General features: G+C 43.6%; 1 protein-coding gene across 1 annotated transcript; it reads right to left on the bottom strand.

Moving 5' to 3' along the window:
* Nucleotides 1-527: 527 nt before the first annotated feature.
* On the bottom strand, nt 528-15400 carry acvr1ba (activin A receptor type 1Ba). The gene is made up of 9 exons (XM_083974756.1): nt 15185-15400; nt 6495-6731; nt 6125-6385; nt 5608-5838; nt 5197-5364; nt 4876-5032; nt 3845-3969; nt 3603-3733; nt 528-3117 (listed from the first exon to the last, which is right to left on the bottom strand). Exons 1-9 carry the CDS (start codon nt 15246-15248, stop codon nt 2992-2994), a joined length of 1500 nt encoding a protein of 499 aa, XP_083830882.1. The 5' UTR covers nt 15249-15400; the 3' UTR covers nt 528-2991.
* Between the last annotated feature and the right edge of the window lie 2403 nt (nt 15401-17803).

The raw sequence follows: 17803 nt of genomic DNA, 5'->3' as shown, positions 1-17803 counted from the left end.
AAACTCAACAAAACCTCAACACAGGTTCCACTTAAGGTGATTAGACCAAATCTAATAAGTGGACCACGAGTTACGAATTATATGGAAAAACGTTCAAGCTTCCATGTTTAGACTAGAAACCATCTACCACACTCAGGACTCGGAGCAAACATTGACAAAATAATAAAGACACCCATTAAAAATGAGGCATTTTACATGAGTATGTAGAATGTGGTGCGTGTCCAGTGGCCTTGTGTAGTGCTACTATATGTGAGAAAAGTTGTATCCAGCTGTTTGTGGCTTCAGTGGAAGTTGTACTTTGGTTACAGTTACTGCTACTCAGATGACAAACCTGAATCTCAGACGGCTCCAAAATCGGGTTGCATTGTTGGTAATCCAAGAGAAAGGAGCAGATTAAAACATGTCAAGGTGAGCGGAAAATATGTAACCTTAATCATTTTCTTTTAATCTCTGTACATTTTAAAATTGCAACAGCTGTTGAAAACCAAAACACAGTGTAACATCTGGAATGAGCAGGACAGTTGAAGTCACAGATAAGAAAAAGGAATTTATTGTATATCATCTATATACACTTTTGAACTAATTCTGAAAAGATTTGCACAACATGATTTTTGAAATCTTGAAGTTATTACTCATGAACAGAATGTCTGATGGTCATATACCCATGGCAACAAACCAAACATGGACAGGAGTGTTTGGACAATTTTGGTTCAACTGACAGCAAGTCTCCCATACCCCCTCCCCCCCAACCGGCTCTACTTCTCTTCTGCCTGCTGAACTTCTACCCATGTTAACAGTAGCAGCTACATTTCTGGGGTACACAGCCAACAACCTGAACAAAAAGGAAAACAAAAAAGAGAAAACAACAGGAGCGAGGAGGGAGGTCGAGTTTTTTTTTTTTTTTTTTTTTTAAAGTTCATCTACCTCAGTGCAGGGGACCCAGTGTTTGAGACAGCATGCATAATGGATACAGACATGACACATGGATTCTGGATCAAGTGATGACGTAACTAACGTTAACTTAAGTCCGTGTGAACATAACAGTGCAGAGCCCGATGGTGACAGATGTCAGTGTAATACTTTCATAGTCATGTCTGCAGAAAACCCCTCGCAGCTGCAGGCGACAAAGTACAATGAAAACGTGCAGTTTCACTTCACAGCATGTCAGTCTCCGACATTAAACCTCTGAACTGCTTCTCACATCTGACTGTATGTTCCCTGTGTGTGAACTGTCAGCGGTTGTCTGCATTTCTGAAGAAAACAAAAATAAAGCCATTGGCAGAATCAGAATTCAAGGTTTACCATCATGCTCCTAAATATTCCAGTGTCAACGAGAAAGAGATGTCACCCCGGAGGACGTATGTAGAAACAGATTTGCTTCACCGAGCAACTCATACATTGAAAAAAATCAAAAACAAAAAAAAACAAACACAAACAAAAAAACAGAAGTTGCAGCAAAAAATATCTGGGATCAGTAGTACCACCAAATTGCCATGAGAGGGGCAAAAGAAAAACTAAATTCCAGCAGATGACACAGTCTATTTCCTGGCACAGTTAAAAAACCATGCAGAGAGATTCTGACTCCTGAAAGTACCGTACAAGCAAAAAAAACAAAAAACAAAATCACTGTTCAAATGTCACACTGGTGCTTGTGGCATAAAAGAGGGAGAAAAAAATGCACGTTTTATATACAAATCATATGTACCCATCAGTAGTGTCTAATGTCAAAGGAAAAGTAAAAGGAAAACACCCATCATGATGTCTTTACATAAAATATATATATATATATAATAAAAAAAAGGAGTATTTTTTGATTGCCATTTCATACGCCTCTTATTTGCTCAGTGTTCACGATGTCATTGCCTGTCACCACCGGGGTTATGGCTGCATTTAGATGAATCCAACAACCCCCCCTTCATCTCACATCTTTGACAGACTTGGAACCAAAACTACGACACGATTTAAATTTTCATACCAAGGCTCTGGCTTGTCACATCTCATCTCACAGTGTTCATCAACATGAAATAAAAATAATATCAACAAATAAATAAAAATGAAAAAAAAAACAACCATCCCAAACAGTATATCCCTGCCACGTTTCAAACTTAACACCAGGACTGGACCACATCCGCAACGCGATACCTGCAGATCTCACTCACATGCACACTCGTGATGAGGAAGCTACAGTTGAGTGCAACTCGTTTCTGTTTGTAGGATAAATTCAAGTGAGGGATTTAAAAAAAAAAAAAAAGCACATTCTGGCTGTTCATGCTTAATTAACCAAAAGTCCCATTAACTGATTTTGTCTAATGAACTACAGCCTCGACCAGAGGACATCTGAGTGTCTTAGAAACATGCTAGTAGTCCAGACACCTTTTATACACACACACAACTAGAAACAGTGCTTCAGCCTCTGCGCCCCCCCGACCCTAAACCCCCACCCACACTCACAGCGACAGAACGTGGTGTTGCATGGCCGACAGAATATGAAGTTAAGTGTTATTATTCTTAAAACTCAAAACCCACAACATGCTTGACTCTTCTGGACAAGGTTAGTCCGTCATGGGACGATTTCAGAGGTAAAAAGGATCAAACAAAAACAAAAACAAAAAATTCCCGTCACTGTACAATAGTAAGAATTCCTGCCATGGGAAATGAAAACAAAAACAAAAAGGTTGAGTGTGATGATATTAACAGTGGTAGTGCTGTAGTGTTGTGGCCCATGGAGAAGGAGGTTCAAAGTGAACAGGGAGGAGACACGAGGATCAGGGGGGAGGCGAGGGGGAGAGAAAAGTCAGAGGGGGGAAGGGGGTGATTCTCAGTAGTTTTGGCTAAAAAGGTGAGGTAGGCCTTGTCACAACTTGGAGTGTGGCTTTAAAACTGGCAGGGTTTTCATTTGCAGTCTTGTCTTTAGTGTTTTTTTGATTTTTTTTTCCTATGGGAGTGTGGTCTGGTTGTGCGTCTCCAGTGCGTCTCGTCGCCGCCTGGGGCTCACATTTTGACGTCCTCCTCCACGCTGAGCTGAGACAGAGTCTTCTTGATGCGCAGGGCTGTCAGTCGGGCGGCTCCGTTGGCGTACCAGCACTCCCTCATGATCTTCCCCATCACTCGCAGTGACTGCAAGAGACAAAAGACGCGACAAGATGACTTGGAGTCACACAACACTTTTGGAGCGGTTTATCTAATGTGGATGACCTCTGATGTGCTGGTGGATTATGATTTAGTTCATACCCATTGAAATATAAACTCAAATGCACATCGTGAATGTGTTTGTTAATCATTATGGAAATATTTTATCATAATTGTGTCTGATTAATTGTTATCAGTAAGTCCGCTTAAAATTATATCATATATATATTATATTCAACTGCTGTTGAAATATGTATCTGGAGTTTACGTGGGCAGCTAAGTAAAGTTTGTGAAAATAGTAATCATTACATTACGTGACTTATGTGCTTTAATAAGAAAACAAAAGAAGCCACTGGACCTTTTATACAACTGTCCAACATTATGAAATAACAAAAGCAGATACATTTGACAAATAAATATATTTTTAGTAAACGGCAGCTGTAGGTTTTGAGTGTTTAAGTGGTGTGAAATACCTCGTAGCTCTGCCACCAGTTGGGCACATTGGGCCTCAGTTTCTGGTCACACACCACCTTTCTCATCTCCTCTATGGAGGGGTCAGAGGGCACGAGGTCGTAGTAGGGCAGCTGGTACTCCTCGTGGATACCTGCAGTGCACAAAGGAGAAGCATGCTCAGTCTATGGCTTCAACTTCCTGTTCATTAGTTCAATTCATTCACATGAGGAACGTTGTTTTTGGCTGCCGTTTGCCGCCTCACCTCCTGCGTTGCAGCGACGCGCTATTTCCCAGTAAACCAGGCCCAGCGCGTAAATGTCAGCACACTTGAAGGAATCAAAGTGTTTCATGTTGATGGTTTCGTCCAGAACCTCTGGAGCCATATACCTGGGGTGGACACAAGGGGAAGGAATCAGTAATTGAAATGTTTAGGTATAAAAACATGGAAAATGTCTCATTAAGGGTCACAATATCAAAAGTGACTTATGTATTGACTGACTTTGAAGTATTTAAGAAATGAAAAAAGTTGCCATTAACTTATTTCAGAATACTACACGTTTTATTTTATTTTAATTAACAAGGATATAGTGTGTATATATATTTTTTTAACCGTTATCAAATTACATACACTTTCCAAATTTCCTCTCATTTATAGCATAGCACTCAGCCCCATAAAAATTATTTAAAAAAATAAAGACAGCAAAAACATAAATATACATTTTAGTGCAAAAACACCATTTCCCAAAACATCTGGCAATTTAATTTTTTAAGCAAATGTCTTTTTGTTGTTTCCAGCCTTCAGAACTTGCAGCAATCAGCCATGAGATTATAACCTGTGACTATCTGTTGTGTACTTTTGACTGAGTCAGGCCATGGCGCTGGAACAATTGAAACTACAAATTAAGTTTATATCGAATTACTAATGATTCAGAATGAACTCTTCAGGGTCCAAGAGTAAACACCAATCAGTCACAACAATAAAAACAGTGGCCTGCTTTAATTGCACAGGCTGATTACACTGTGACCATGCTCACTGTGATTAAGAAATGTCAAACAGTCCAGTCATTTGTCTCATTAATGAGCTCTTTACAGTTTTAAGACACCATGGAGGCCTGTAGCACAGAGCAAAAACACAACATATTTGTGCGTAGAATCTTTTGGCTGCTGTTTTCATTTTTTTTTCCACTGGGCTTTGCCGACAATCCCGAACCACTTAACCGTCCGAGACCTGCAGGATCCCCGACGTCTAACTACATTTGTGTACTTGTGATGAATGAGTATGGAAACATTTACCTCTTTGTGCCCACGCGCTGATTCGGTGCTATATCGATTGTGTCTGTGATGGACTCGTGGCGGACTGCCAGGCCGAGGTCAGCGATGGCACACATGCCGTTCTTCTTAACCAGGATATTTTTAGACTTGAGGTCACGGTGAGCGATGCCAGGCTTACCTGCAGGAGAGCACATTACACATTAATATATTTGGCCTCAAGGGCTCAGCAGAGACGGCACGTGCTAGCTAGCTGAATGTAAATATCTGTGCCGTCATGTATGTGCTGCGTCTGTTTGCTTATTCGTCGTTTCTGCTGCGTTTCAACAGGCACGTTCGTCTCACCCTGAGTGCCGAGGATCTCCATGTGCAGGTGTGCCAGGCCGCTGGCGGCTGACAGTGCGAGTTTGATCATGCCCTCGATGGTGACAGAGTAGCGGTTCAGGTAGTCGAAAAGAGAGCCGTGCTCGTGATAGTCTGACACAAGCCAGAGCTGAGTCCATGTGCCGTTGTCTGGCAGAGAGCAAAGGAAACAAAATAGTCAACAGAACGGTACCAAATGTTTCTCAATCAATGAATACGCTGCTAAAAACTAATAATGAATTCAAAGTAATAAAATAAAATAAAAACTCCACAGGACGAATATGGTTGCTCTACTGTTTTTGAGTCTAGGGACTCAACTCAACAATTCTGCTTTCATGCTATGTTTTGGATAAATGCCTTGAATGTTTATGTAAACAGTCCCAGACTTCATACCTTTATTATCTGCTGCTATGAATCCCAGGATGTTTTCATGTCGCAGCATGATTGTCTGGTAGATCTCAGCCTCTCTGAACCAGGAGCGTTCCTCTCTGGACGAGAAGATCTTCACCGCCACGTCTCCTCCTCTCCACTTCCCTCTCCACACTTCACCAAAGCGACCCTTCCCTATTATCTCCTGCAGCACGATGGTTCTGGCCACCGTCCGCTGCACGAACAGGGGCAGACCTGCAGGGGGCAGTGGCGAGACGAAAAAGATAAATAAATTAAAATTAGCCATTGTTCCCTGAAGACATGTTTTTGTATATGTGGGGTGGTGGAAGTACAGCATATTCTAGGTCAGGATCATTTCCACTAGTGTTGCAGCTGGGTAATCACTCATTTGTATATTTATAGAACGACATATGGAAGATTGTTTTGCTTCTGCTCTTGCTGACAAGAAAAAGACGACGAGGTATTAAAGAGGATGCCTTTCTAAATGCGTTTTACGGGGTTTTTTTCAGCGTGTACTGACCAGAGCCTGATCCGGAGGTGGACATGTCATAGATGAGGTCTTGCAGGGTTTTGTCCTTGGCCAAGTACAGATGGTCACAGGAGGGGTCCTCTACCTCCAGCCTCTGCCTGTGGCTGTAAGCCCTCTGGTGATACTGGAACAGGAACACGCCGACCATCAGCAGCACGCATAGCAGGAACACCGGCCCTGCGATGACGGCTACCAGCTCCACCGGCCCCCAGGGGCTTCCCGAGCCCGGCCAGGGACCCACCTTTGTTGGGACTGAGGACAGAAAATACAAAAAGATAGAGAGAGGGAAAAAGTGATTACTAAATTCAGTTCCGACAGTGTCAAACTGAACGAGGGCTTGATATTTACGAAGGAGCCTCACCTGGGACTTTCAGGTCAATACTGTTGCAGTAATCGACATAGCAGCAATGTGTGTTGAGCAGGCCCTCGGCGCTCAGACAGTAGAAAGGCTGTCCAGGGGGGACCAGGTTGTCCCTGTTGATGCAGATGCGGACGTGTTGCTCCTTCCCCTCGTTATAGTACGTGGAGGCCATGCAGGCGCCATCTGTCTCGCACTCGTAGCCCGTCTTTTCGCAGTTTGTGCAGTTACAACGCAGAGCTGTGGGGGGAAAAGACAACGAGAGTTGAGTCAAATAACAAGAGGCCTCAGGGTGAAGATGATCAATTTCACTTCTCCATAATGTCCAGGAGGGGGCAAGCTGACCCCACATGTTCAACACAGGATGTAAAGAGTGTAGTATCCCATTCTGCTCTGGGCATTTTGTGACATAAGGACACTGAGCGTTGAGTTCAGCAGCAGCAGCAGCCAGACAACCTCGACGGCCCTGAAATCAGATCCTTCACTGCAGATGAACCCAAACACACAGGGTGGAGATGGACCTGCCCAGTGGGACAGACAAAAGTGAAACCCAACAACAGGAGACGGCTCCTGCCAAATCCCCAATGCAGCACTCTGCTCCGTGCCTCTCCTCTGTCTTTCTCACACTGACACAGAGAGCTGCGACTGTTTAAGCTAATGAGACAGGAGTTTTTATTAAACACAGCACACTCTTGCGCAGGGACCTATTAAAGCTGACAGAATGGAGCTCCGGTCCTGCTACCGCTGTAATAACACTACACTGGTCCACCTACACACTCAAATGAGGTCAGTGCCAGAAAGTCTGCACTTATCTGCCACATCTAAAACCAAAACCAGCGTTTGCCAGGCAACACAGAGAACAAGGAAGTGCAAACTGATTAGATTTGGAGTGAAATGTGATTTTCAGTCACAGCACACATGCTTCTTATTTGGAGTAAGGTCAGCACAGAAGGCTTCTTCCAAGGTTTTCTGCTTCCAGAGTGGAAAGCGAGAGCAGGAGAGGTTAGATGGCTGTGGGACTGATTTTCACATGGGGTGGGGAGTGGGGGGGGGCAGGGTAGCAGCTAAGCCCCAACTTTACCTCAGACAGTGGTGAATGACAAACTAACAGACAACTGAGTGAGGCGTGACAGGCCAAGAGCCGATCCTTGGTCCAAAACAAGGGCCGGACCACTCAGGGCTAATAGCTGTGGACTTAGCGAAGACAAGACCCTCGCACCGTCAACAACAGAGGAGGAGACACAAAAGCAGAGAGGAATTTCAATCCTTGTTCTCCTACAAAAAAAAAAAGAGGCTCAGCATCAGTTGGACGACTGACAATGTCTGGCCCAGAGGAAAGAAAAGATTTGAAGAGTGGCGAGCTTCCACTAATCCCCCTGTGTCTTATCCTGAGGGTTTCTTTGACCAGATGAGCTCACTGATCTTCCCTGTTTGTACCAAGTCTCAAAAAGGTGTCAGCAGATTCTAATGCATTCTTGATCCCAGCGAGTCACCATGATGATTAGACTCTTGTTTAACACAGCTCAGTTAAAAAAAAAAGTTTTTTTTTTTTTTACATATGACTTATACACTGATTGTGCCATCAGCATGTATCGTCCAAGTGGACAAAACCACAAACCGGTGTCATAGGAGTGGCTTCCATTGAACGTGAACTGTGGGAGGTTCAATCTGTGTGGGAGGATTTTTTTGCATGTAGCGTGCGTGCTGATGTGTTCATGCTTGTCGGCTGAGAAGTAACTGGAAATGTGGAACATTTGAAGGAGGATTTCAGTAATATTTCTCATCTGTTTGGTGTTTGCGTGTGTGTGTGTCTAGCTCTCCAGGAGGCGAGCGGGAAAGTGGCAGGAACTCTTGCCGGAGTGTGTCCAAATTCACTGAAGTTCGCATGCAGATGGAATTTCCTGCAGATTACACGGAGGTGAAGCAAGCTGGGGGTGATAAAAAAAGGGGAAAAAAACAAGCTCTGTGCCACATCACGCTAATGTGCAGCATTAATGGAGCAAATATTTTAGCTAAATAGAACAGATGACATGAGTAACAGCTGTAGGTTAAAAAGCGGGACAACGCTCGATATCCATTAAATTCAGACGACTTGAAAACCCTCCTTCCATCCAGCTCCTCCGTTTTGTAGGCCTGCTGTTATCCAATCCTCACTGAAGTAAATCAAGTCTTACTTGATCAATCTATCCTCAAAGCAAGAGTGACATTTCAGAAAACAACATATGTTTATACGCCAGAGCTCCTCTGTGGCACGCTCCCATTACAACTGTTGTGAACTAAACTTTATCCTTCATTTGTTTCTCTCAAGAATCAAACTGAGGACTATAAAAGAGTCCTCACAACATCCATATTGCACCACTATACAGCCATAAAATTAACAACAGCAAGCTGGTATATGAACAGAGAGAGATGAAAATGAACAGGCATCCATCCTGGATGCGCCTCTGTGTGTGGCAGGACAGATGGTCCACAGACAGACAGACAGAAGCTCAGGAAGGAAACCAAACATGGCTGAAAACACACACACACGTTCCGTTCTCCAGTCTGCAACGGATGGTTTGTGGTCTAACCAAGAGTTTGTTTTGCGGCCAGCCTTCCCTTCCCTTCCCTTAAAGGCTACCTTGTGACTATACCATATGTAGGCTGCCTTCACACTAACAAGCCACGGCACTGTGGGACCGCTACGGAGCAAATCCATGACAGAATATGTAATTTTCTACCATGACAGAGAGAGAAACCACTGATTGGTTAAAAAAAAAAATGACACATCACATTGAAGCAAACATCATATAAACCAAACACTGTCACAAAACTGTGGTTTTCATTAAGTTGCAACATTTCCCATTATAATACAACTACAGATATTAAAAAGGGATAGTGCGAGTGAAAAATCTATACCGCCATAATGTGAAACCATGGTCTCATAAATTGGAGGTATGACTAAATTAAAACAGTGTCCAACTAAGAAGTCCTGGCCCACAAGCATTTACCCAAATGCCATGTTGTTTGCCCTGCATATCTAACAGCAGAAGTGTTACGAAGCTGGGCTCGGAACAATATCAAGCCTAAATATACACGGTCCTGAGTAGTGGCTGGGTGTGTGTGGTTTGAGTGAACTCTGCTCTTGTATCCACATAATTGGTGGTCTTTACACTGGTCCTTTGTGTGGAGATTAAGACGACATGAGGAGGGATTGGACTGGCCCTGCACGAACAAAGAGCAGACTGGAGTGGGGGAGCGCACTTCTGCGTCAGGCAGCGATGGGGGGATGGGTGGCGTGCAGGGGACAGCCCAGGGTGAGCGGTAACAACCCCCGATGTTTGGGGGTGGGGGGGAGGGCTGCTCGGGGGGCCAGACAGGATGGGGGGCTGGTCCCAAATTGGGCAGGACAATACAGACAGGAGGGGGCAGAAAGGGTAACGAGCGGGACTCACAGAGCCCCCCAGCTGCGATAGAGGTCTACCCAAGTGACCAGCTGCGTCCGTCATTAAAACCCAGTCTAGACTTTGACTTGTGGGGGTGGGTCGAGGGGGGGTAGGGGGGTAAATGGCAGGAAAAAGGGATCAGTAGAGGAAAAAAGGGGAGAGCACAGTAAACAGTTACTCCTTTGAGCTGCAAGTGTGTGAAGTTCCTACCATTCCGTTCGTGTTGAGACAGGAAATGGCAGACATGGTGAGGAAGGGATTAATAAAACATTGTTGTCATAACCAGTGTCGTCTTAACGTGGACACGACTTGAAAACCACAGTATAGTCCCATTCCAAACAGCTTCACATCGCATTTAACCTTGATCATAATGTTTTCCTGCGTGCGAGCGTTGACGTGTTGTCCGGACTTACTCGTGCGGAGCAAACCCTGTCAAAACAAGAGGTGAACTTTCAAGTATGTTAAGTTGATAAAGTCTGGGGGGGGGGAGAACACACTGAGCGTGGTCAGTGCGGGACAGCGAGGTTACACAAACACAGTGGGTTTTCTGGGGGCGAAAGTGACGCAGACATAGACGGTCGGTGCGTGTGTGTGTGTGTGTGTCTGTGTGTGTACGGGGGAGCAGAGTGCCATTACCAAAATGCACTGGCTGAAATTAGATCCATACAGATACCAGACTGAGAGCTGATCAAGACAAGCAGACGCCACCAGACAGCGCGAGTGCAACACACACATACGGGCGCGTGCACACACACACACCCCACAACTGTGTCCTAATCAATGCTAGGGGAAGGAGGAAAGTCATTACCTTTGTCTGCATCTGAGGGTCAGATTACTGATCTGATTCTAAAGTAAGGTCTCTGGGGCTGAGGCTGCTTCTACTATCTCTACCAACCACCACCCTGCAGGCTGCATCCCATCCTGTCTGACTACGTGTGTGTGTGTGTGTCTGCCACCCTAATGAGTTCAAAAGCCACACAAGTGTGAGCATCTAGGCTCACCTCAGACATGCTGCTGCTGATGCTGGTGCTCAGATTCCCAAACTGGTCAATGCTGCCTCTTTAATGACCTCGTACATTGCACTACAGTAAGCCAATGCATTAGCCATGTGACCTGAGCTTAAAAACTCTTCTGAGTATTAGCTGACCAGAGACTTCACAATTACTCTGTCCGTCTCCCTACAACTGTTGTTTAGGTTTTACTCTAGCTACAACACCAAACACTGTCTTTATTAATAAAAAAAATATAACACAAAATGAAGCGTATTTTGACTAACCGACTGGTTTTTTCTTCTTTTTAAAAAAAAATTGTTGATAATGATGCCATGTTGTCATTATTAGAAAGTAAAATCTGAAAACAGTGATTAACTATAATTATTTCGCATACAGTGGTTAAACTAGATGAACTCCGACACCAAAACAGCTTCCTCAGTTTAGCACCATGAAGAAGTCCACCCTGACACTATGTGTTGGAAACACACAGGGACTTTCACAGATGGTTCTGCCATACTAATACGGACATTATACCATTTTAATAAAATTATATTCGCCACTCAAAATAGAGCAACTTTTCACATTAGAGTTTGTTGCAAGGAAGGTTGCTTTACTGCCCTGTGAAGCAACACTTGGGCTCATTTTAAGGTGATATGGTGCAAGTTTTCATTGTATTCCAAGAACTAGTTTGATAATATACACTCAAACTAAAAGAAAAGTCTCACCAACCTCAAAAATCAAAGCAAATCATTTGTCAGGGGAGAAAACTTGACAAGTAGTCTGCACACCTTCCAGCAGAAAATTGGAGGCAGAGCAGGTCTCATCTGCATTCCAGCAGCAGCCAAAAACAAATCAAACACCTCTACAAAGAGACATGCGCTGCAGGACGGGTGTCAGGTTTAGCCCTATAGACATGAACTCGCATAGCTACAGAGTCTGTCTGGGTGTACTGTGACAATAACAACTCTCTTGTCACCAGGAACATTTTAGGGTGTACCACAACAAGCACGTGTGGTTGTGCCACCAACACATATCCTACAATAACCCTTTAAACAAAGACAGAGTGCAACTTGATGGCAGAGAGAAGTGTGCTCTCTGTGTGGTGGTATAGTAATAATCCCTTGTGGTCCAACATCAGTAATGGCGGAGCTGGGTCAGTCAGAGGCTATGCTGTCTGCTGTAGCAATTAGGGCTCTGTGCCTTTGGGCCAACGGAGGTCATTAACAACACTGGTCATTATGGAGGGAAAACTAGACCACCCCGGACCCAGCCTGACCCTTTCTGGCTCAGCGCCACGCTATAGAAACTGTTGGTAAACACAAATTGCAAAAGAAGATGTTCTGGGGCAAAGAAGTAATGTGATATTTTAAACAGGGGGCCTGCAGGTTCGTGTGACTGTGATTTTGCAGCATGGATCCAGCAGCTTTAACATCAATCTGTCTACACCACCACCACCATCACCAACTGCTGCACCATTAGCAAAAAAACAAACCGACTTTCTCCCTGAAGACAGCTGGAAATACTACCCCCACTCCCGATCAAACTCTCTTCTCTTTAAATGCACACACCTTTGGACCCAATAAGTTTCAACCTTTCTCCGCACATTCCCTTGGCTCTGATCTAATGGGCAGGTGCACACATGTTCCCATCTGACACGCTCATACTTTCTCCACCTGAACTCCTTCACATCAAATTTGACATTAAACAGCACCTGTACCGTGGACAAGTTGAGAAGAAGGGACTTTTCTGTTTCCAACTGCCCTGCATTTGACTTAAATACAGATGCACATGAGGGTACGACAGGACGCTGGCACAGGGCCGCTGATAATGTGTGAGCCTGGGTGCAGAGTTCAAGAGTAGGCAGGAGCTCATGTTGAAAAAGGCTCATTTAACCTTGGAAAAAAAATATACCACTGGGTGTTTTTAAGTTTTCTTCCGCTGCCTGTGGCGGCAGTGAGTAAGTGAAAGCATAAGTGGGACCACAAATGACAAAGTACAGATTAAATCCTGATAAAGCACCAGGCCTTTTATATGAGAGAAAGATTGGAGAGGGCGGGAAGAAAAGAGAAACAGAGGGACGCGCCCTACCTCGCGGCAGTGTGGTTGACAGTGCCCATATCACATTGCCACTGTGCTCAATGCACTCAGGAAGACTGCGTCACGCAGGCATGTAATGCCCATAACACTACCGACTCCTAATCCTTATGAAGTCAACAACACGTGATGGGTTCATCAAACCTGTGTGAGTAAAAGCGTATTCTCACAATATACAAACCTCGCTACAGGCCCCGAGGCTCTGGCACAGCTACTTTCAGGTTTGTCTGGTTTCAGCCTGTGCATGGTGTAATCCATTATATGGTGTGAAACCATGGCTCCAGACAAACTTGTGGGCCCCTTTACATGACAGACCCCGCCAGCTGGACAAACCCATCATCACCACCACCCCCACACACCTCCCTCTGCTCCAGCCACACACCCACCCACCCCCCACTTTCCCCTCACTCACACACCACTGTTAATGTTGGAGTAACCCAGTCAAACAAACTTGCCACTCAGGTGCGATAGTTTTCCCAGCATGCCTCACATGATATGATCAGACCTGATGTACTAACTGCACCCTTATCTAAACTACACGGGGGAGGCAGATTTTCACGATTCTTGGAAGGATGACTCAAGTGTTTAATGTGGAACACACACACTCACACACTTCAACAAATGATAATGAAGTCATGATATTCATTTAGTACAACTGTTGTCTTTTTTATCTCTTAGTTTATTGGCTACGTGACAAGCTGCTTCAGGGTTTAACAGCCTCAACATTTAAAGAGAACAGGAACAGAAAAAATAATAATAATTGGGGTTTGCGCAACACGAGATGTGCAAATGGCCGGAATGAAGATCTATTAAAGAAGTTGGGCGTTTGGCACAAAGTCAAAGATAGAGAGTAAAAGGCAAACACACAAGACTTTTAACACAACATCTGTTTGTTTGAGAGAGAGTGGTGTGGTGTGTGGAGCTGGGGGTATCAGCTGCTCCAGCTAAACGATTCAGACCGAAGCAGCGGCCCCATAACTGGCGCCTCAAAAGACCCCACTTGCCACATTTCCATCACAATGAACCCAGACTTCAACTTTGACTTCTGTCTGGGATAGCTGAATGCACGGCTGTTGTCACCCTATGCCAGCATTCACTTTCTGCTGGAGGCCACTGAGGAGCCTTTTCACTCCTTACAAATGGACACCAATGGAGGAGCTGCCAGTATTTACTCTCAAAAAAACACATTTCATGCACAAAGTAGGTTAGGCCTTCATTCAGATATTATTATGACCAAACTCTAAGTGACCACATTCAGGTCAGGTCACTTTATCAATACCCATGGGTAGATTTGTTTTGCAGTAGGAGAAAACAAAAGGACACTTTAACAACACAGGACAAAGACATGGACAGAAATCAAGCTCACTGATTGTGGTTCAAAATAAGAAAATACTCCATAAAATACTAAATGCTCCATAAAAATGCCAGAGTAACATAACTCTAATATACGTTACTATATATATTTAAAACTGCATTGCACATATTAAAGCAGCCGGCTATCATCACACGGTGTTGTATCTATCCCAGCAGCCAGTGCAGTGATAACCGGACACACACAAGCCAGCAGCAGCAGATTGTTTGGTAAATATCTTAGCATAACAACCAGCACACAGATACACACAGAGGGAGAGATAACTTTAACGTCAACACTGGACTGTGAATCATTTCCAGCCACCTGACGTGTCCCTGCGAGATAATAACATTTATATTTCAGCCGTATATACACAACAGAAGAAGCGCAATTATCGTCAATAATCAACTTTAGTCAGTTAAATATTATTATCCAGTAAGCTAGCAAACGTTAGCAGCCCCAACCACCACTACCACCACCACCATGTTGTTGTTGTTGTGGTTGAAGCTACTTGCTCCGTGTTCAATAGCGACCATTATTAACACGTCGGAGGAGGAATAATAATAATAAATAAATAAATAAATAAGAAAAGGCACAATGAAGAACAAACTAACGAGCAGCGTGACTTTTTGTTTCAGACAGAGAGAGCCACAGCTTTGGGAGGTTTTGAGGTCGACGCTAAGCTAAGCGCGGTTAGCCAAATCCCCGATACTCAGCCAGCGCCATGAACGATGAGCGACAACAGGCGATGCCCAGTCCAGGAAAACACCATCGAGACAAAAGCCGGGGAGAGGTGCTCGGATGGGAAAGAGAAGAGAAAAAAAAACTTACCATTACCGACGGCCACCAGCCCGCACAGGGCCAGCAGCGACAGGGCGATTTGATTCAGAGCCATTTCTTCTGAATTCCCATCTCTCCGCGATGAAATGCGTCCTAAGTGTGTCGTTATCAACACGACCAGCCCTGAAACACAACCACAGTCCGACCGCACACACACACACACATATACACACTCGCTCTCTCACACACACACACCACACCGCCAGATACTCGCCAGCCAGCAGCCAGCCAGGAGAGTGACGTATTTAAAGGGGTGTGTGCGCCTGCGTTTAAAGGGGAGGGAGGCGGCTGCTGCTGCTGCTGCTGCTGCTGCTGCTGCTGCTGCATGTCCTCGCCTGGCACCGAGGTCAGGCCAGTGCTAAAAAATTATAAAAGTTATGGTTAGAATTTCAATATTAGCTACAGCCCCACATTATCAATAGACAAATATACTATAGGCTATGTGTTCAGTAACTGTGCAGATGCGGAAGGCGTCAAAGAGGGGTAACAGAGGATGCTTTCAAAATACAGGGAAACACATTCTTATCATAAAAATAAATAAATAAATAAATAAACTGGATAAGATCTATTACCAAATTAACCAAACGCAATCAGAACAGTTAGCCCAGTGGGCCATCGAAGCTCCAGGTTGACCACATTTAAACTCACAATAAACAAAACAGTGAAACAATGCAATGTTTTTACAATAACTCAATGTGACTATGCAGGTTATGCTCATTTAACATAGGCCTAATGTGCTTTGGTATTGGCATGATGATATTTCCTGCAATTTATAGGACAAATTATATCTTGGTGCTCTTTACATAATCTGAGTTTTTATTACATTAGTAAGGATAGCTCAATGATCAAGTGCTAACTCACAGATGAAGGCTCCTCCACTCTCCGTCTTGTAAAACCAGTAGGAATTGTGGCAAAATCTGGTTTTTAGATCAGCATGGCTGGGTTTTTACAAAAACTGTGATTTACATATTCACTTTTATCATCACTCTGTGTCTACTTCCGCTGATAATCAACTGATTTGTCAATGCATTTAGAAAATAAAATAAATAAAAACTGCCATTATTATTCCCCAAAGCACATGCTAATTTATTCAGATTACTGTTGTTGTCAGAACAACATTAAAAAACATTGTTCACGTTTTGGGAAATCATGTGACAATGTGTGTGTGTGTGTGTGTGTGTGTGTGTGTGTGTGTGTGTGTGTGTGTGTGTGTGTGTGTGTGTGTGTGTGTGTGTGTGTGTGTGTGTTTAAGATTGTGTCATTCTAAACCTTTTGGATATATTTAGTTTTGATTTGCTTATTCCATTTGAGGTTGTTACTAAACACTGCACAGTTTGTAAATGATGGAGCGACTGGAAACAAAGATGTATTCAGGGAACAAACCGAGTCTAACTGGCTTCCTCCTCCAAATCATAAAATGTCTCTTTTTATGAAATAAACAAGTTACACTTAATTGTTACAAAAGGTTGAAGAAGTGCAACTAATCTGATCACACGTCTGTTGTAAATAAGTTCGGTTCAGGTCCCCAGCCCCATGTTTTTATTGGTTTCATGGAATGAATAGCATCCATACAGTTTCCATCCTGTATTATGTTATTAGTATAGATTATAGAGTATAAGATTTTACCTTTGTTGACTGGTCTATTAGAGACAAGAACGTATACGAGAACAACCAGTCCCCTTCCACTAGCATTATTATTTAACAAAAAAATGTTAGGTGTCTTTCATGACTTTAAACATTTTCACAAAGATGATTTAAAAACACGTTAATAGTGAAAATATTTTGAGGACCTGTAACACTTGTTTGGGAAGTCAATCTCCAAACTCTTGATTGTAATTTAAACAAGGCTATACCTTCATTCAAAGTAGACATTTAAAGTCATTTTAAGTCAGGCATCACGATGCAAATAGAGCAGGAACCCACTGTGACTTTGACAAATGACTTGTTCCACTTTTTATGGCTGTTTGTTGGGAAGCAGCAGGGAAGGAGATTTAAATGACAGGCCGTATATGCACAGTGGGTGACTCTAGGCCTTTCTGCATTTGCACAGTTAGGTTGGTCAGACTGTGACAAATATGTCTATAAATCCATAGTCAGTGACTGATTAATTATCAATCAACTTACTTATTGACAGGCCATTGATAGCAGGCCAGCAGTCCCATGATGCAAATCTGTGGCCAAATTAGCCCGAGTCTTCATAAAAAGGAACCTTCTACATTTGATCCCTTATTGTTCTAATCATTTCTTCCAACTCAGCTGCTTATATGCAGTTTTAGTGAAAAGGTATAAAATAATTATGGACCCAACGCTCACAAAAGGTTTTCATGGCCTGGCAACATTCAGGTTTTTCTTTCTCAGCTTCAGTACCCAGTCTGTCTACACTCCACTAACACATCCCAGCTGCCACCAATTGAGAGTGTAGCTCAGGGTTAGGTGAGTCAGGCTGTAACCAGGTACATTTGGGACTTCATCTGTGTCTGCTTTTATCACCTGTCCTCTTGCAAGCACTCTTACTGATCCGTCCTTAGGCCTAATTGTGTCTGCATATTCTCCGCTTGTGGCTTTATATCTGTCCATTATCAGCCCTATCCAATTTATCTTCACATTTCT

Source organism: Trachurus trachurus (genome assembly GCF_905171665.1).
Source record: "Trachurus trachurus genome assembly, chromosome: 7".
In the NCBI taxonomy this organism is placed as follows: Eukaryota; Metazoa; Chordata; class Actinopteri; order Carangiformes; family Carangidae; genus Trachurus; species Trachurus trachurus.
The sequence above is the reverse complement of the archived record's forward strand: the minus strand, read 5'-3'. Positions and strand labels throughout refer to the sequence as shown.